Source organism: Stigmatopora argus, chromosome 8, assembly GCF_051989625.1.
Source record: "Stigmatopora argus isolate UIUO_Sarg chromosome 8, RoL_Sarg_1.0, whole genome shotgun sequence".
Lineage (NCBI taxonomy): Eukaryota > Metazoa > Chordata > Actinopteri > Syngnathiformes > Syngnathidae > Stigmatopora > Stigmatopora argus.
The window spans coordinates 18,373,056-18,391,323 of NC_135394.1; the positions used below are offsets into that span (position 1 = coordinate 18,373,056).

At 46.6% G+C, this 18,268-nt stretch overlaps 4 protein-coding genes across 7 annotated transcripts in view; 3 read left to right on the forward strand and 1 right to left on the reverse strand.

The window, feature by feature from the left end:
• LOC144078391 (cystinosin-like) overlaps positions 1-11,245 on the reverse strand; it is a 36,218-nt gene extending 24,973 nt beyond the window's left edge. Inside the window, exons 1-20 of one of the 3 annotated variants that reach the window (XM_077606418.1) lie at positions 11,191-11,245; positions 10,779-10,834; positions 10,624-10,705; positions 10,178-10,268; positions 10,014-10,117; positions 9,786-9,926; positions 9,622-9,721; positions 9,428-9,547; positions 7,787-7,957; positions 7,595-7,712; positions 7,146-7,278; positions 6,584-6,778; positions 2,903-3,074; positions 2,716-2,795; positions 2,515-2,619; positions 2,258-2,429; positions 2,070-2,149; positions 1,236-1,340; positions 979-1,150; positions 790-869 (exon numbers count right to left, since the gene is read on the reverse strand). In XM_077606418.1, the coding sequence (XP_077462544.1) occupies positions 790-869; positions 979-1,150; positions 1,236-1,340; positions 2,070-2,149; positions 2,258-2,429; positions 2,515-2,619; positions 2,716-2,795; positions 2,903-3,074; positions 6,584-6,778; positions 7,146-7,278; positions 7,595-7,712; positions 7,787-7,957; positions 9,428-9,547; positions 9,622-9,721; positions 9,786-9,926; positions 10,014-10,117; positions 10,178-10,268; positions 10,624-10,705; positions 10,779-10,827 (2,270 nt within the window). In that variant the 5' untranslated portion in view covers positions 10,828-10,834; positions 11,191-11,245. Of the gene's footprint in view, positions 1-789; positions 870-978; positions 1,151-1,235; positions 1,341-2,069; positions 2,150-2,257; positions 2,430-2,514; positions 2,620-2,715; positions 2,796-2,902; positions 3,075-5,169; positions 5,907-6,583; positions 6,863-7,145; positions 7,279-7,594; positions 7,713-7,786; positions 7,958-9,427; positions 9,548-9,621; positions 9,722-9,785; positions 9,927-10,013; positions 10,118-10,177; positions 10,269-10,623; positions 10,706-10,778; positions 10,835-11,002; positions 11,077-11,190 lie in introns of those variants that run through there. The other 2 variants (XM_077606419.1, XM_077606420.1) reach the window with 2 other exon arrangements.
• On the forward strand, positions 11,161-12,539 carry LOC144078401 (large ribosomal subunit protein mL55-like). Its single transcript, XM_077606436.1, has 3 exons — positions 11,161-11,323; positions 11,944-12,106; positions 12,305-12,539. The coding sequence occupies exons 1-3, from the start codon at positions 11,286-11,288 to the stop codon at positions 12,455-12,457; spliced, it is 354 nt and encodes a 117-aa protein (XP_077462562.1). The 5' UTR covers positions 11,161-11,285; the 3' UTR covers positions 12,458-12,539.
• Positions 12,540-12,653: 114 nt separating this feature from the next.
• LOC144078399 (NADH dehydrogenase [ubiquinone] 1 alpha subcomplex subunit 11-like) lies at positions 12,654-15,637 on the forward strand. 2 transcript variants are annotated; one of them, XM_077606432.1, is made up of 4 exons: positions 12,654-12,834; positions 13,992-14,100; positions 14,199-14,321; positions 15,435-15,637. In XM_077606432.1, the coding sequence occupies exons 1-4, from the start codon at positions 12,757-12,759 to the stop codon at positions 15,545-15,547; spliced, it is 423 nt and encodes a 140-aa protein (XP_077462558.1). In that variant the 5' UTR covers positions 12,654-12,756; the 3' UTR covers positions 15,548-15,637. The 2 variants fall into 2 exon arrangements, with proteins under 2 accessions (XP_077462558.1, XP_077462559.1); XM_077606433.1 differs by having other exon boundaries at positions 12,670-12,835; positions 14,008-14,100; positions 15,435-15,634.
• A 134-nt stretch (positions 15,638-15,771) lies between these two features.
• LOC144078400 (sodium/glucose cotransporter 4-like) lies at positions 15,772-17,688 on the forward strand. The gene is made up of 3 exons (XM_077606435.1): positions 15,772-15,810; positions 16,225-16,452; positions 16,782-17,688. The coding sequence occupies exons 2-3, from the start codon at positions 16,243-16,245 to the stop codon at positions 16,929-16,931; spliced, it is 360 nt and encodes a 119-aa protein (XP_077462561.1). The 5' UTR covers positions 15,772-15,810; positions 16,225-16,242; the 3' UTR covers positions 16,932-17,688.
• Positions 17,689-18,268: the final 580 nt, after the last annotated feature.

Consider the following 18,268-nt stretch of genomic DNA (forward strand, 5'->3'; position numbering starts at 1 on the left):
CGGAGCGTGGCAAAAGACTGGGTCGAATTCCGCATCTTAGCCGCCGAGAGTGCCTTTAATGACTCCGCCCTCCCTCCACGACGGCTGAATGTGGAGATGCGGGAGGAGCTGGCGATCCGAGAGGAACCAGGGTCCCTCGACGCGCTCGTGGAATTGGCCATCCGGATCGACAGCCAACTAGAAAGACAACGAGGGCAGCGGCAAGGTGACTCGCAGGTGGTCGCCATGCTTGGACTTCGGAGGAACGTGACCCCCGATCATAACAATGTGGTACAATGCAGGTGCTGTTGCCCGCCCGCCTGCATGAGCCAAAAGAGGATGAGACAGTTGAATCACGCATCACCTGGAGCAAAGTCACGAGGTCCCCCACGTATTTATTGACCTGCTCGACCGTGGCCCGTGTGAGCGTCAAAGATAATTTGGTGATGCAGAACAACTCGTCGGTCTCCACTATGCTCAATTGGGCTGAGCCGTCCAGCGAGGGAGAGTCGGACGAGAGCACCAAGTCATACCTGCGGAAGAAAACAAAAGAGAAAAAGACTTGTTGGGGTGCACATTCCTTAGGAGATGAAACAAAAGGAGGAGAACCTAGGGTACCTGGACTCGCTGGAACTCTGCGCGCTCCCACATTTCTCAAAATACTTGATCAGGGCTTCAGGAAATGACTCGAATTGAGCTTGAAGGCCATACCTCGCTTTTAAACTGCACACAAAAATCAAATCAAGGTGTTTTAAAATGACACACTGAATGGAATGGAATGCAATGCTGGTCAATTCTTCCCAGACAGACCTCGGGAAGTCCTCTTGGCAAAGACAGCAGGAAAACATGAACGAATGATCCGTCACATCCACCAATGTCACAACGAGATCCTTTTAACCAAAAAGAACAATGTTAATGAACATGTGGTACAATGCAGGTGCTGTTGCCCACCCGCCCGCATGAGCCAAAAGAGGATGAGACAGTTGAATCACGCATCACCTGGAGCAAAGTCACGAAGTCCCCTAGGTAATCTTCGTGGACTTGCTCCACCGGGGCCCGTGTGAGCGGCAACGACATTATGGTCACGACGGCAACCTCGTCGGTCGCCACCATGCTCAATTGGGCTGAGCCGTCCAGCGAGGGAGAGTCGGACGACAGCACCAACTCATACCTGCGGAACAAAACGAAAGAGAAAAAGACTTGTTGGGGTGCACATTCCTTAGGAGATGAAACAAAAGGAGGAGAACCTAGGGTACCTGGACTTGCTGGAACTCTGCTCGCTCCTACATTTCCCAAAAGCATTCATCACTGCTTCAGGAAATGAGCCCAATTGAGCATGAAGGAGATACCTCGCTTTGAAACTGCACACAAAAATCAAATCAAGGTGTTTTAAAATGACACACTGAATGGAATGGAATGGAATGCAATGCTGGTCAATTCTTCCCAGACAGACCTCGGGAAGTCCTCTTGGCAAAGACAGCAGGAAAACATGAACGAATGATCCGTCACATCCACCAATGTCACAACGAGATCCTTTTAACCAAAAAGAACAATGTTGATAAACATGTGGTACAATGCAGATGCTGTTGCCCCCCGCCCGCATGAGCCAAAAGAGGATGAGACGGTTGAATCACGCATCACCTGGAGCAAAGTCACGAAGTCCCCTAGGTAATCTTCGTGGACTTGCTCCACCGGGGCCCGTGTGAGCGGCAACGACATTATGGTCACGACGGCAACCTCGTCGGTCGCCACCATGCTCAATTGGGCTGAGCCGTCCAGCGAGGGAGAGTCGGACGACAGCACCAACTCATACCTGCGGAACAAAACGAAAGAGAAAAAGACTTGTTGGGGTGCACATTCCTTAGGAGATGAAACAAAAGGAGGAGAACCTAGGGTACCTGGACTCGCTGGAACTCTGTTCGCTCCCACATTTCCCAAAACACTTCATCAGCGCTTCAGGAAATGACCCAAATTCCATATGAAAGCCATATCTCTCTTTCAAACTGCACACAAAAATCAAATCAAGGTGTTTTAAAATGACACACTGAATGGAATGGAATGCAATGCTGGTCAATTCTTCCCAGACAGACCTCGGGAAGTCCTCTTGGCAAAGACGGCAGGAAAACATGAACGAATGATCCGTCACATCCACTAATGTCACAACGTGATCCTTTTAACCAAAAAGAACAATGTTGATAAACATGTGGTACAATGCAGATGCTGTTGCCCCCCGCCCGCATGAGCCAAAAGAGGATGAGACGGTTGAATCACGCATCACCTGGAGCAAAGTCACGAAGTCCCCCAGGTAATCTTCGTGGACTTGCTCCACCGGGGCCCGTGTGAGCGGCAACGACATTATGGTCACGACGGCAACCTCGTCGGTCGCCACCATGCTCAATTGGGCTGAGCCGTCCAGCGAGGGAGAGTCCGATGACAGCACCAACTCATACCTGCGGAACAAAACGAAAGAGAAAAAGACTTGTTGGGGTGCACATTCCTTAGGAGATGAAACAAAAGGAGGAGAAGCTAGGGTACCTGGACTCGCTGGAACTCTGCTCGCTCCTACATTTCCCAAAAGCATTCATCACTGCTTCAGGAAATGAGCCCAATTGAGCTTGAAGGCCATACCTCGCTTTGAAACTGCACACAAAAATCAAATCAAGGTGTTTTAAAATGACACACTGAATGGAATGGAATGGAATGGAATGCAATGCTGGTCAGACAGACCAGACAGACCTCGGGAAGTCCTCTTGGCAAACACAGCAGGAAAACCGGAAAGAATGATCCATGTCATCGTCTAATTTAACAATGAGATCCTTAAAGCAAAAAGAACAATGTTAATGAACATGTGGTCCAATGCAGGTGCTGTTGCCCCCCGCCCGCATGAGCCAAAAGAGGATGAGACAGTTGAATCACGCATCACCTGGAGCAAAGTCACAAGGTCCCCCAGGTAATCTTCGTGGACTTGCTCGACCGGGGCCCGTGTGAGCGGCAATGACATTATGGTGACGACGGCAACCTCGTCGGTCGCCACCATGCTCAATTGGGCTGAGCCGTCCAGCGAGGGAGAGTCCGATGACAGCACCAAGTCATACCTGCGGAAGAAAACGAAAGAGAAAAAGACTAGTTGGGGTGCACATTCCTTAGGAGATGAAACAAAAGGAGGAGAAGCTAGGGTACCTGGACTTGCTGGAACTCTGTTCGCTCCCACATTTCCCAAAACACTTCATCAGCGCTTCAGGAAATGACCCGAGGTCACACATGTGTAGTTTATTGCAACACCAGAACAACCGGACATAACACAACACTCCACTCCACTCCACTCCTGGCTCGATTGGTTTGATGCAGAGCTGTGTTCAGAGAGGCTGGCTATCTTGCACTTTCAGCCATGTTTGATGAATTGGATCCGGAAGTGGTTTCGCAACTTGACTTTGAAATGAAGGTCTAAGCCAGTGGATTCGAATTCTAATGCTCGACGACATACCTCCTCCTCCGCCCGTGTGCGCCAGTTTGGATTTTAGGTTATTGTTCCTCAAACAATGACCGGAGTTCCGTCTTCTGCCTGTTTTTCAGAGTAGCAAACTGGCGCTGCAACTTCGCCACCATCTTGTGAGCCTGAGAACGTCAGATGGCGTCATTTTTCCAGTCCATAGTAGGTCATCAATCAAGCAGGGTTCCCACATTCAGACAAATGACAACTAAAACCACTACTAACCCTCGACGTTTCGTTCGACGGTAACCGCAGGCAATCCTGCACCTGCTCCAAGCGGACGCCCACGGTCTCCGTTAGCTGGTGATGTTGTTGCATCACCGTACGCTGCACCACCGACTGGTGCCGGATTGGCTCCTTCAAGCGGGTCTGCACCTATGACGTGGTCCCAACAGATGGTTTGTCAACAATCCACAAGATGGCATCAAGCAGGGTTCCCACATTCAGACAAATGACAACTAAAAACACTACTAACCCTCGACGTTTCGTTCGACGGTAACCGCAGGCAATCCTGCACCTGCTCCAAGCGGACGCCCACGGTCGACGTTAGCTGGTCATGTAGTTGCATGACCGTACGCTGCACCACCGACTGGTGCCGGATTGGCTCCTTCAAGCGGGTCTGCACCTATGACGTGGTCCCAACAGATGGTTTGTCAACAATCCACAAGATGGCATCAAGCAGGGTTCCCACATTCAGACAAATGACAACTAAAAACACTACTAACCCTCGACGTTTCGTTCGACGGTAATGCCAGGCAATCCAGCACCTGCTCTAAGCGGACTCCCACGGTCGACGTTAGCTGGTGATGATGTCGCATCACCGTACGCTCCACCACCGACTGGTGCCAGTTCGCTGGTCCAAGCGGGTCTGCGCCTATGACGTGGTCCCAACAAATGGTTTGTCAGCAATCCACAAGATGGCATCGAGCAGGGCCTTACCTCAGCCACGGTCGACATTAACTGTCCTTGTTGTTGCACCATCTTACGCTCTACTCTTGAAACTCCTCAAAAAACTTTAGGGCCTCCAGCCGATATATTGGACTCTATTCCGGGTCCATGGTTACGTTCACCGCCTTGATGAGCTGCTCACAAATGATGGCGACATCCATGGTCCAAGTCGCAGCCGAGTGCTCAAACTTCATCTGCAGCTGCGATAGGGTTAGGGTTTGACGCGCCAACTCTTCGGTCTTCTCAGAAAGCATCTAATGGCACATTAGGACATGGACTAGAAACAAAATCTCATCCTCATTCTCTCTGGGCAACGTCAAAGACTGCTGCTGCTGCTGCTGCCTTGAAGCCTAAAGGTGACTTCAATCACTTTCGTCAAAGACTGCTCCTGCCTTGAAGCCATTGCGGGAAATATCCGTGACTCGACCAAGGTCCACGTGAGGATTGCCAATCGAAATTTAAACGCTTCCACTTCTTCTCCTAGCGGTTTTGTTGGCAGTTTGCAAACAACTTTGTGGCTGTTTCAAATGAGCCACGCGAATGTCAATGGCTGTTACAGCGCATCTCTCTAGCAGTGTGCCGCAGCAACGCATACAGTGTCCTCGACTGTCTGAAGGTTTGAAGTTATGTGATATGTGTCATGTTTCATTTATTTTTTTATTAATAAAGCAACATACTTCACAATGTATCACTACGACTAACCAGGATGGATGATTGATCTTGCAATTTAGTCAAATGACATTTAAAAAAAGTAATACATAATATAATTTTATTTGTACCATAAAAAAGACAACAATTGAGAAAAGCATTGATAATAATCCGATCTAATTGTTATTACAACATTAATGGTGATAATAATAAGAATCCAAATGACAAGAAAGACAAGGCACCACTAAAACACTATCTTGATAACGCTAAACCTGAAGAAAGTTTTTTGAAGAATATTCTCGAACTGATTCCAAAACAAAAACCTTCATTTTGAGCTCCACAAAAGCATCTAAATCCAGCACCAAAATTCCTCATATTTTTCCAATGGTATTTATAGTTTTTTTATTTTTACAGGGGAAATGACACTGGTTGTGTTAAATGTGTATACAGACAGAATGGGTCAAAAAATGAGGACAATGAAACACATGTTTTTCTGTTTGAAATGAAGTGTAGTAAAATTCGAAATAAATGTTCAAATGGAGATGTACTTTTGGTCTGCCTGGCCCCTGATTTGAATCAAATTGTGGAAAATGGACTAACATTGCATCATTGTCCAATGAAACCATATCGTAACGTACATTTGATGATATACAGGCCGAATTTTTGGAATGACTGATACTATGAAATGATGAATGCATTTTGAGGGGTATTGGGGGGTCATTGTGGGTGGGCGGGCGGGTCCGAAGGGCGGAGCAGACGGCGGGCGGGCGGCTCTCGTCACCCTCTTCGTCCTCTTGGCCACAGACAGATGTTAGCGAGTTAGCCTAGCCGCGCTGAATATCTGCAGGATACCCAGAAAAAAGCCACACAGGGAGGGCCGGGGAGAACATGCAAACACCACAGCGAAATGTCTGTCAGCGCCCACCAATGCCTCCCATTTGAAATGGATTGGACCTCTTGTAGACAATGAGATTTAAAAAAATCCATTTTTTCCACCCTCTGGCCAAGGTGGACCTTCCCACCAGTGTGTTTATCATTGGTAGACGTCCAAATTCATTTGAAGTGGGAGGCCGGCAGCAAACGAACATTGTTTTTGCCCTCCCACGTCAATTGGATCGGGAGTCTAGCACCCTCTAACCGCATCAAAGAAGCTTGTTATGACTTGATTTGAATGACAATGCATGGGAACGTCGCCCCTACCAAGATGGCCGACCGGAGGGCATTTACTAGGTAGGGGCAAGAAATGTTTCTTCACATTGAACGGGGGAGGGTGGCCGGTTTTATAAACATGTCATTTATTCCCCGCCGCCCGCCCACCCACGCCCGATGGCTTGGACGTCTCTGGCTGTCAAATGAGTCTTTAGAATTGTTTGGTTTTTGTTTTTTTCTGAGAGGAATCCTTCTGCCAATAATAATTGCGTCAAGTACATTTTTGAAAGGATAAAAAGGAAGAAGGAAAAAGCCCTGATTCGGTGTCATTTAAAAATGTAAACAAGAAGGCAAAAAAAATAAAGTCACCTGAGAAAATGACGCAGACGAGACCAAGCATGACGATCCACGTGAGCGACCAGTCGAGGGATTGACGACGAGCGGGCTTTGTCCTGCTTGAAGTGCAAGAAGAGCGTTTGACACCGCCCCCTCCTTCTCATCATCATCATCATCATCATCGGCACAGTGGAGGAGGAAGAGGCCAAACGGGTCCTGTAGCGCCCTCTAACGGATGAGCACCGGAAGTGCCAGCATTAGGTGGACGTGTTTTGATTGACGGCTCGACGGTGGTTTGTTGTTGACACTTTTCTGGAGAAAACATTTTTCATGTTCCAAAGAAAAACGGGGAAGGGGGGAAAACCACGTTTTTGGCAAGGAATGGCCAATTTATCTCATAATCATATTTATTTCATAAAGGGGAGCAATTCTTCAGAATCCACACCAAAAAAAAAGTTCATTCCCATTACCGATTTGATTCATTTTTCAGTGTATTTACAGAATGTGCGTGGCTACATACGTGCAGGAGGAAATAGAAAAATCAAGTTTTTTTTTGAGCCTTCAAATGCGAGGAGGTCAGGGGGCGGGGCTTCACCGGCACTGTCGGATCTCCTGGTAAGGCGAGCGGTACAGGCAGTAATGCTGAACCACAAAGAGCACGTCGAAGCAAACCGAGAAGAGACCCAAGCCGAACTTGGTGGGGTCGCCGAAGATCAGCTGCCATTCGTCTGCGAAAAAAAGAAAAAAAGAAAAGAAAAACAGACTAAAATCATCCAAAACGGGCAAGCATCTGACTCCAAATTGGACGTCCCACGCCAACATCGGTTGAGAAATAAGTTTGAGTTTGATTGATTGAAGCAGATTTTGATGCAATTTCATGAATGGGAACGTTGCCCCATCCAACATGGCCGTTGGAAGACTTCAAATGAAGTCGTAACTCGCTCGCTACTCAACTGACTTTGGCGCCAGGCGTCCAATCAAGCGGTGTCCAATCACATGAGTATCTTTTGGGGCTCTTTTGGGGCTTTTCAATGAGTACATTACCGTTGTTGTAGGAATCCAAGATCATCTGCGCGATGCTGAGCAGGCCGCCGGTGAAGTCCAGCAACACGGTTTCGATGCTCCACCCCTCCGTGCTCTTGCGCCGGTAGTTCATGAAGGCCTGGCGGCGTCCCATCGTGTCACGCCTCACGCGTGCCGGGAACGGGACGCCCGCGTGGGCCGGGCGGGACTCACCTGGGGCACGTATTTGACCAGCGTGACGGCCAGTTTGATGTAGGAGAAGTAATAGAGGTAGTCCAACCAGTCGATATGTTTCAAGATGGCCAACAACAAGGTGACGCTGGCAAAGGACCAGCCAATCAGGAGTAGGAGGCGGGCCGTCCACGACACCTTCTGACCGCCCCTCTACGGCGGCCAAAAAAACGTGTTAGTCGTAGAGGGGGTGAGAGTGCAAGAAGAGAAACATGAGAGTTGGCGGCCATCTTGGTGCAGTGGACAACCTGTTTTTTTTCTTCACTCAAATAGTTGACAAAATCTTGATGTACAGACGCTCCCCTACTAACGAACGAAGGAGTTAGGTTCCGAGCGATTGTTCATAAGTTGAATTTGTTTGCAAGTTGATTCAGTGCTATATTTTGTATTATCATTTATGTTTAAGGCCTATATAAGTATATTGAAGGTTTATACAAGTGCATTTGTATGTTTAAGGCTTGTATAAGTAACACGCATTGGTTTGTACTGAAAAAAAACATTTAATAAAATGGAGAATATGTACAGTACTGTATAGAGAGAGAGAGAGATTTATGTATTAGAAAGTGGCCGAAAGAAGCGATCTAACGACGATTGCACAATTTTCTTCTTCTTTTCATCATAAATGATGCGGTAGCACTGTATGGCATCATTCGATTGATTTGCAAACTTTGTGCAACGTTCAATATTTGGGTCCTGCTGCTCCATCTTTCTGTTTAGAAATGGTACTGACGGTCGAACGATTCAAGTTGTATTCCTGTGCAACGCGCATCAAGCTTTGTTATTATTGCCACTCATTTCAAATGAAATGGCTTGCCTCTTCCTTGCACCTCCCTTACTAGAAGCCTTTCGCTTTTCACCAACCATATTGAATAATGGCTGCACGAGATATTTCATGATAAAAATGAAAAAGGTTCTTTGCGCACTGGAGATACGTCACGCAATTTACGCAACTTACTGTGGAGTACGGAATGTATTCTTATGCTTTTTGTTAGTCAATAGGTTTATTTAGTGTAATCATTAGAATAGAATTTTGCATGACCTAGCGGAAATTTCCGTCTGTGACACCTATGAGTTAGGGGCGCGTCATCTATATCACATGATCTTTTGTCAATAAAACTGGTCGACCTGTTGGGGGGGGATGCAGGGAGTTCAAACTAGTCAGGCTGGAGGCTCCTGGCGCTGGCTGCTCTGACTCCCTCCTTCAGCTGAAACTAGATAAAACTCATCATGGGCGACTCTGTGTGCTTCCTCTAATTCGAAGTTATTGAATGTTTATCGATTAGATCCAACACTTACGCACTGCAACGAACTGGCCAGAGGAAGGTGGATGCTGGGTGAGCTGAGCGCTCGCTCACAGCGCCGGGCATCGTCGGCATTAGTGGCGGAAAGAAGCACTACGCGGTAAAAGGGGCGCAATACAATATCGAAGTGACGAACATTTTTCGACATAAACGCAATTTGCAGACATGTTCGTATGTACCGTTGTTCGTGAGTCGTATGTTCGTAAGTAGGGGAGCGTCTGTATTTTAAAAGTGCTTCTATTTGATAATAAAATGTATTGATTGGGTTTTGTAACAAAGGTTTATCAAATCGAACGAGGTGGAGCGGCGCGGCGCGACCCACCTCGTAGACGGCGGCCTGCCCGACGTAAACCAGGCAGAGCAGGAGAGCGTGCAGGCTGAAAAAGACGTCGTTGGCCTTGACGGGGTTGATGCCGCTGGGGTGGCGCCGCAGGAACTCCTCCTGCCGCGGGCAGGCTCCGGGGGTTAGCCCTATCCGACATGGTCGGAGGGCGGCGCTGGCGCCACGGGACTCACCTTGATGCTGCTCACCCAGAAGAGTCCCACATTGAAGACGCTGTAGGCCAGGAAGCCGGTCAGGTTGAGCGCCAGGAAGTCAAAGTTGAGGCCCACCACGCTAGAGACAAAGCAGGCGTCCTCAGACCGGAGGCCGGGCGAGCGTGGCGCGCACCTCAAGTCACCTTTTGCGACACCAGTTCTCCCACACTTGCGGGTAGAAGGACACGGACCAGGCCAGGAAGTAGATCCAGCCCACCGTCAGGCTCAGCACCTCCAACGCGTCGCTGCGGACCACCAGGAAACGGAGACGGAACGGCGCCGGGCTGCCCGGAGACGGCGCCGTCGTTAAACGCTCGACCGTGGGCGTCCGATCCCGTCGGATGGCATGTCTCGCCCCCTCGGTCACTCACCCGCCGGCTTCCGTGGCGTTGCTCAGGAGGTACGTCGTCACCTGTCCGGCGGCGCGGGCCTTCGCCGAAAAGGTCAGCGACGTGGTACGGGGGAGCAGCGTCACCTGAAAGGCAACGTCACGTCACGTCCCGACGGTCCTCGCCATCCCGTCTTTGCGTCTCACCTGATCGGGCAAATCGATGATCTCCGAGAAGTTGGCCTTGGAGCTGTAGGTGATGTTCAGGTGGATCACCAGCGGCTGTTCCAGCGCTCCGCTGGGAACAAATACGGTTTACCATTAGTCCTTGCGCCAATTTCGATAGCATGGATTAAACAAAATAAATAAATTAAACATTTGACTGACACTCTTTTTGCACAGAAGTTTGCATTGTAAATGTATTTTACAAAAAATAGACAAGGGGTTGCATCTCTACATGACTACATCTCCCATAATGCTTATCGACAAAATAGCAATGATTCCATGACAAGTTCCTCCCCATTTCTGCCATTTTTCTTGTTATAATACGCCAACATACATTGAGTTGTTTCGCAGAAAACACTTTATCTTCAATCGGGATTATCTTTTGGGCTTTCCCATATGGCTACGCTAGTTTTGGCTGACGTTCTTACCTGGAGGCGATGACAACGTTGACACTGGACTTTTCTTGAATCGTCACCTCCTCCGGGGCAGAAAGAGACACCCGCGACTCCGCTTCAATGAAACAGACGATAAACCTCACGCAAATTGACAACAAACATGTTATTCGTCTCTAACGTTAAATCACCTGCTATGTTGGCCAGCTGCCACAACAGCAGCACCCGGGGGAGCCACATCTTGTCACTACAAAAGACGAATACAACAAGAGAAGTCTTCTAAATGCCACATGGCAAACACGTATTCCATATACAAATGATGTAACAAACTTAAAGAAATTCCGATTTAAGTCCAAATTGCTTGGAATGACGGCGCGTTAGATTTAACGGACGCCGCTCGGTTCCCTAAACGCACCAGCAAGTAAATATCGTTAGCATACACGGTTGCGTTGAAATAAACTTCGAAATTGGACTTTAATTCGTAAACAATTGGCGTTTAAGAGTGAAGCGCGCTTGGACTTACCGAAGGGTAGGTGTGCCTTGAATTTATGCCGGTCACATGACAAGTTGTTATTAAAAAAAAGCAGGAACTTATGCAGGTACCTTCTTTTGTTCCGGAAGAGCGACGCTGATATCGACACCCTGCCTGGTGGTTTAACATCCGGGTCACGCTACTAGCAGCTAGCATAGTCGAGAACATGTCGCTAATAAACAATACAGTTCGCTTACTTTCCCGGTAAGGTGACTTTGGTTACTTTTATGGTGTTAGGTTATACTTTTTTTGGTTTATTAAATGTAGAGAGAGTCACCGGACGACGTCGTTAAAGTTAATTTTCTGCACATTACTTTACAGTTGGAATTGGATGTCATGAACTATCATATTATTTGTGGGGCAACAGATGCACTTAAAATTCGTATGAAAAACGCTGCTAATATTTACTTATCTGATGTGACTAGTATTTTGGTTCGAATTGCACTGTACCTCGCTGCAATTTATATTCTAAACATTGATTTTATTGCATTGAGGAAATGTTATATTTTCATGTGTTTACGTTTTTAAGGGGAATAACCCGTTTGAGAATTTTATACGTTTGTTTACGTTTTTAAGGGGAATAACCCGTTTGAGATTTTTATACGTATACCTAATTTCGGGCGATTTTGTTTCGGCAAATACATTTTTGCAATGGTTTTCAATTGTATTCTATAGTTTTTTAAAGAATTTTCTTATTACAAAAATAATCTGTCTCTTTTTTTTGCAAACATGAATGTTTTATGTTTGATGTATTTTTCTGTATATGTCATTTTTCCTCAAATGTATGACCGCATGGTGTTTTTTTTTTTTTTTTTTTTTTAAAGGTTTTTCTGGAGGCAAACAGTGTCCAATCGCCTCAACTCCAACAAGACGTCGGTGGTTCGCTGCAGTCGGCAGAAATACGAACGCTTGTACACGGTTTTAATGCTGCGACCCGACGGCTCCACCGTCAACATCCGATACAAAGAACCCCGGCGTATCCTCATGGTGACCGCTATCCTGTCTAATTTACATGGTTTAACCCTATCATACACGACCAGTCAAGGCTGCTCTTTCAGGGATCTTTTAACTTGAACATATCAAGAAACTTACCGCGACTTTACTTTCATTTCGGCATCCTTGGTTAATAATGAGATGCGTCTCAACTGACCTCCCTTCCAACTTGTTGTTTTTTTTCTCCCGCAGATGCCAGTGGATCCTTCCACATTGTCGGAGGAGGAGCGTCGGCGTCGTCAGAAAAAGCGGGAAGTCAAGAAGACGGTGAAGGAGGCCACGGTACACTATGAGGACGACTTCAAGGTGGACAAATACAGACAATTCTGGAACAAGAACAAATAATAACGTGTTCTGTGTTAACAAATATGGCGACTGGTTTATTTATGTGTGTGTACGTAGACATTAAACAATACTTCCAAACTTTTGGGGCATTTTGTGTGACCTGCTTTTTCCGTCACATCTCATCTAATTAAATGTTTTGACATTCGTTTTGACACTCAAGTGCGGCCAATAGGTGAGTTTAGTCCCCCCGTGCAGTAGAGGGCGCACACGTGCAAGTTACCGCGGCAAACAGTTTTCTTTGGCAAGAGTTAGCAGCGTTCCGGTGACAGCTAGCTTGTTTGTCCTTGCTAGCTTGAGCCATGGGCTACTGGGACATCCCCGACGGCACAAGCTGCGTGCATAAAACATGGATAACCACCAAACTGGCTACGACTTTAGGTGAATATTACACAAGGGCGACATTTGACGTCCAACGCTTGAAAGTTATGTTTAGGAAGCCGCGGGCATCAAATTAAACGCAGCTAATTCGCTGAAGCTAACTGTTAGCCGGAAGCTTCACGAGCAACTATTCCGAATTGCGTACCCATAAAAAATATATTCATACGGGTAATTATTGTTTGTTGCGTTGGAGGTTTAATTTAAATAGTAGGGCGTATTAAAATATTTTTTTCGTTTAGCTTGAGGTAGTAAATTTCGTGTCATTTTTCATGGAGCTATTTTATTTTTTTCCAACTACAAAAGATTTGAAGTATATTATGTTTTAAAAAATTAAATTAAAATGGATATGTTGTTTTTTCAGAACTACGTACTTTTTTTCGTCAACAAACCTTTAATGCCATCATTTAGATTAAACGAATTTATTTCAAAATCATTGGGGGAATTCTTAAAATGAAAATAATTATCTCAAAATATATAAAAATTTAACTGAAAAATGCAACAATAAAAGGGGAAATTCACAATGAGACAAAGTTCAGAGTAATAAAAGAAACATATCATGATGTATTTTAGGTGGATTGGATAAGTACTTGCAATTGAACTCTTTCCCACCATTGCATTCAAATAATTAATTATGTATCAGGAAGAATTTACTACTTCATTTTGTTTGTTTACTTTTTCACCAACGACGGTTGGTCTTGGCCGAACGGATAAAAAAAAAATGGAGCCGTTGGAAGCGTTTGTTATTTAAATAATGAGCCGAATCATTTTTTTGGAACTCATATCAAAGGCTTTGCTTTTAATTTGCCGTTTCTTGTGTAAACGCCGTTGAAGGAGATCGAGGAGAATAATATTGAAATTGCGGAGCACATTCCTTTCACGTTTTTACGAGGGCGACAACTGAGCAAACTGGAAAAAGTGGGAAAACAAACTAAAAATAATGTTAACTTTTTTAATAAATTGAATTTAAATATGAAAACTAATGAATATTCTGTTTGTTACTATTTGCTTTTCTGAAATCAAACCCAAGGAAAAAATCTGAATATTTTTTTAAATGTATTGTTACTTTATTTAATATCTTGTCATGAATATATTATCCAAAACAGCAATATTATCTATTTTGCTATTACAAAGATATTTAACACGACAAATGATGGCGGTTTGTCTCTTGTCAGGCCTGGTGGGCTCGGCCTATCACCTGGTGGCGTTCCAGCCTGACACGGCCTTGGAAGCGTTTCAGCGAGCCGGCAACGCCACGATGACCATGGGTACGTACGTCCGCACGTCGGCGCCGAGGCCGGAAGGTCGGCGAAGGAATGCGGGCCGCCGTGGCCCGGCTAACCCGCGCGCTGACGTCTCCCCGCAGCCGCCATGGGCGCCATCTTCGGCATGACCACGTGCCTGACCGCTCAGGCCCGCGAGGCTCCGGACGAGCCGATCAACTATTTCGTGGGCGGCTGCGCTTCCGGCATCTTCCTTGGCGCCAGGAGTAAGTGGGCCAACGACGGGGGGGCGCCGGCGTCGTAACGACTGAAACAAATACGGATTGAAAGGAAATAAATGCGATTTGAAATTAAGTAGACGGGAAGGACATTGGCAGAAAATGATCCAAAATGTACAGGAAAGAGCCCGGAAGTCCCTTTTAATGTGCAGGAAGTGACGCAAAATTAGCCGGAAGTGAGCAATGAACAAAATTAGCCGGAAGTGAGCAATGAACACAAAGTCACCCAGAAGAGAGATAAAATAAAATAATAAAATGTATGGCCAGGAGTTGACAAATGAACAAGATGTGCCCTGAAATTGTCAAGAAATGACTCCAGAAAGCCCCAAACTGTACAGGAAGTGAACCAAAATGTACAGGAAGTGACCAGTGTATAGGAAGTTGCTTAGAATTGCTCTAATATTGACAGAAAATAATCCAAAAGGTGCTGGAAATACATCCCCCAGATTTCCCCAAAATGTACAGAAAGTGACCCGAAACTATCAGGAAGTGACTTGGAAATGAGCTCAAATAAAAAAAAAATGATCCAAAAGGGACAGGAAATACCCCAGAATGTGCCAAAATGTACAGGAAGTGACCCAAAATGAACGGGACGTGACCAGTGAATAGGAAGTCGCTTGGAATTGCTCTAATATTGACAGAAAATAATCCAAAAGGTACAGAAAGTCCCCCAGATTGCCCCAAAATGTACAGGAAGTGACCTGGAAATGAGCTCAAATCAAAAGAAAATGATCCAAAAGGGACAGGAAATACCCCAGAATGTGCCAAAATGTACAGGAAGTGAGCCAGAAAGGAGCTCAAACCCAAAGAAAATGATCCAGAAGGTACAGGAAGTAACCAGAATGCTCAAAATTTAACGGAAGTCACCCAAAATGAACAGGACGTGAGCAATTAACAGGAAATAGCCTGAAAATGGCTTGAAGTGAACAGGAAATGAGCCAAAATCGACAGGTCGCCCCCTGGTCACACCCCTTTCATGTATTCGCACCCAACCCTGCCACTCCAAACGACGTCTGTCGAGGAAATCGTCGAAATGTTTTAGTGCTTTTCTCAACCTGGACGTGTCGTGACCCGTTTTTCACGTTTGTGTTTTGGGTGCAGCTCACAGCGCCGCCACCGGGACGTCGGCGTGCCTGGCGTTGGGAACGCTGGGCTTCTTCGGCAAAGTGGCCAAAATGGAGAATTGGCGACTGGTGGGACCCCCGGAAATGTGACCCTCCCTCGCCGTACAAACTTGTGGAAATGTCGTCTGTCATAAAGTAATAAAGTGGTGTTGTAAAAAAGAAACCAAAAATGGTCCAACTTTGTCGCCAAACGAGTCGAGTCGCCGCCGCCGCGCCGACTAGGAAACCAGGCCCATCCCGGCGGGTGACGTCATCGCCGCGGTCAAACTATCGCCGAGGTAATCATTGATACGCGGCAGAAGAAGAAGAAGAAGAAGAAGAACGCCGCGGGAACATGTCCGCCGTTACGGAAGGTTAGTGGAGGTGCTCGTAACATTTTTGGGGCGACGGGCGGGCGAGCCGGTGTTTGCACGCCAAATTATTTTGTCAAATCGGTCATCGTTGAAGTGAATAGAAGCCAGTTATGACTTTTGAAAAAAAAAAATGTCATGTCAATCCAATGACTTTGACGAGTTCGTTGCCCCTGCCAACATGGCCGCCCCGGGGCTGTTTTGGCAAGTTTTTCCCTCCCGCTTCTGAAAATGAGTTTATCCCGAGTTGGCGTCCAATCCATTTCAATTGGGAGGCCGACGGCGGATAATCAACACGTTTTTGCTTTTATAAAGTAGAAGAGAAGATTCCTACCCCAAGATGGCCGCTATTTTGCTTCGTTGGGCGAAATCTAAGGCACTGTTTTTTTTTTCATTTTCCTTTCTTTTTTTTGGAAGGGCGCATTTTGGGGCCTGATGGTGGGCCTGCTGGTGGGCCTGCTGGTGGGCCTGATCCGGATGATTCTGGAGTTCTCTTACGAGGTTCCAGCCTGCGGCCAGCCGGACCTCCGCCCGTCGGCGCTGGTCCGGGTCCACGACCTGTATTTCGCCATGCTCCTGATGGCACTCAGCTGCTTGGTGATGGCGCTGGTCAGCTGGGCCACGCCGGCCATCCCGGCCCAGCACGTGAGTCGTCCGTTTTGACCGCGGACCGTCAAGTCGACGTCCAAAATGTCCACATTTCAAATGGTTTCCCATGAGAACCTATGAAAACGGAAATAGAAATCAATTGGACACAAAACCTATCAAAATTGCTTGTCAGATTTGAAATTTGAATAAAATTCAGGTATAAGAATTGATAAAAATGAATGAGCCGTTATGGGTTATGAGCCCAATATTGAGCCGGCCGGTCGGTCGGATTCCATTGCTTTCCTTTTCTGTCCCAAGATGGCCGCCGGCTGGCGATGGACAACAGCCTCAAACTCACGTGCTTGCTTGTCTTTTGTGTGTTTCAGTTGCACAGATTGACGTGGTGGTCGCGACACAGCACGTCACCGCGCGTGGACCTGACGCCGGACACCCCGCCGCCCGCCGACTCGGAAGCCCCCCCCGCTCATGCGTGCCCCCCTGGTGGCGACGGGCGCTTTTGCGTCTGTGCGGCCTGACTTCCGCCTCCCCCCCGGGCGTTCCCGTCCAAGCCCCCAAACTCACGTCCCTGACGCAGACGCCGCTTTGGAGGACCGTCTGTAACGTCAACGCTCTGCTACTTCTGGCCCTCAACGTCTTCCTGTGGAGCTACTACGCCTGAAGGGCCTGCCCACGGCACCCCTTGCATCTTTTGCGTTTCGAGCGATTTAATCAATCAATCAATCAATCAATCCATCAATAATCCAGGCCCGCCGTCTGAGTGGTTAGCCCCTCGGCCTCACAGTGGGAGACCTGGCTTCAAATCCAGGTCGGTCCAACTGTGTGGAGTTTGCATCTTCTCTCTCCCCGGCCGGGCCTGCCTGCGTGGGTGGGTTTTCTCCAGGTCCTCCGGTTTCCTCCCACATTCAAAAGACATGCATGGTACGCTGATCGGACACTCTAAATTGCCTGCCCCGAGGTGTATGAGTGTGAGCGTGAATGGTTGTTGTTGTGGTCCTTGTGCCCTGTGATTGGCTGGCCACCAATTCAGGGCGTCGTCCCCCGCCTGTGGCCCCAAGTCAGCTGGGATAGGCTCCAGCACCCCCTGCGACCCTAATGAGGATAAAGCAGTTCCGAAAATCAAATGAGATCAATCATCCATTATACTATCACCCCCCCCCAGATTGGCGAACTGCTTCCACGACAACGTAAACAGTTCCAGAGGCACTTGCTCTTCTTCATGCATGCCATACGTAATATGAACTCATTTACTTTGACAGCCAGCGACAGACGTCAAATCCATTTGAACGGAGTGAGGCTGGCAGCAATCAATGACTATTGAGACAAATTGAGCGGTACTACTATAATTCGAATTGATATTCAAATAGGCAGTGAGATAAAAGAATCAACATTGTCAATTGAGAATGAGAACAAAATGAACTGAGTGAGGCTGGCAGCAATCAATGAGTCATTGATTGCTGCCAGCCTCACTCAGTTCATTTTGTCGTTTTTTAATGTCGTTTTTTAATTTAAAAAGCCTTACTATACTATGTCGTTTTTTTAAGAAAAAAGCCTTACTATACTTTGTCGTTTTTTAAATTAAAAAAGCCTTACTATACTATGTCGTTTTTTAAAGAAAAAAGCCTTACTATACTATGTCGTTTTTTAATAAAAAAGCCTTACTATACTATGTCGTTTTTTTAATTAAAAAAGCCTTACTATACTATGTCGTTTTTTTAAATTAAAAAAGCCATACTATACTATGTCGTTTTTTCACGAAAAAAGCCATACTATACTATGTCGTTTTTTTAAAGAAAAAAGCCTTACTATACTATGCCGTTTTTTTTAATAAAAAAGCCTTACTATACTATGTCGT

Excerpts from the sequence above, each read along its gene's own strand:
- LOC144078400 (XM_077606435.1), top strand. The coding sequence starts at position 16,243 with ATGGTGGGCCTGCTGGTGGGCCTGCTGGTGGGCCTGATCCGGATGATT. Across the intron at positions 16,453-16,781 it reads CGGCCATCCCGGCCCAGCAC|TTGCACAGATTGACGTGGTG; the intron begins GTGAGTCGTCCG and ends TGTGTGTTTCAG.
- LOC144078401 (XM_077606436.1), top strand. The coding sequence starts at position 11,286 with ATGTCGCTAATAAACAATACAGTTCGCTTACTTTCCCG. Across the intron at positions 11,324-11,943 it reads ACAGTTCGCTTACTTTCCCG|GTTTTTCTGGAGGCAAACAG; the intron begins GTAAGGTGACTT and ends TTTTTTTTAAAG. Across the intron at positions 12,107-12,304 it reads AACCCCGGCGTATCCTCATG|ATGCCAGTGGATCCTTCCAC; the intron begins GTGACCGCTATC and ends TTTCTCCCGCAG.
- LOC144078399 (XM_077606432.1), top strand. The coding sequence starts at position 12,757 with ATGGGCTACTGGGACATCCCCGACGGCACAAGCTGCGTGCATAAAACA. Across the intron at positions 14,101-14,198 it reads CAACGCCACGATGACCATGG|CCGCCATGGGCGCCATCTTC; the intron begins GTACGTACGTCC and ends GTCTCCCCGCAG. Across the intron at positions 14,322-15,434 it reads CATCTTCCTTGGCGCCAGGA|CTCACAGCGCCGCCACCGGG; the intron begins GTAAGTGGGCCA and ends TTTTGGGTGCAG.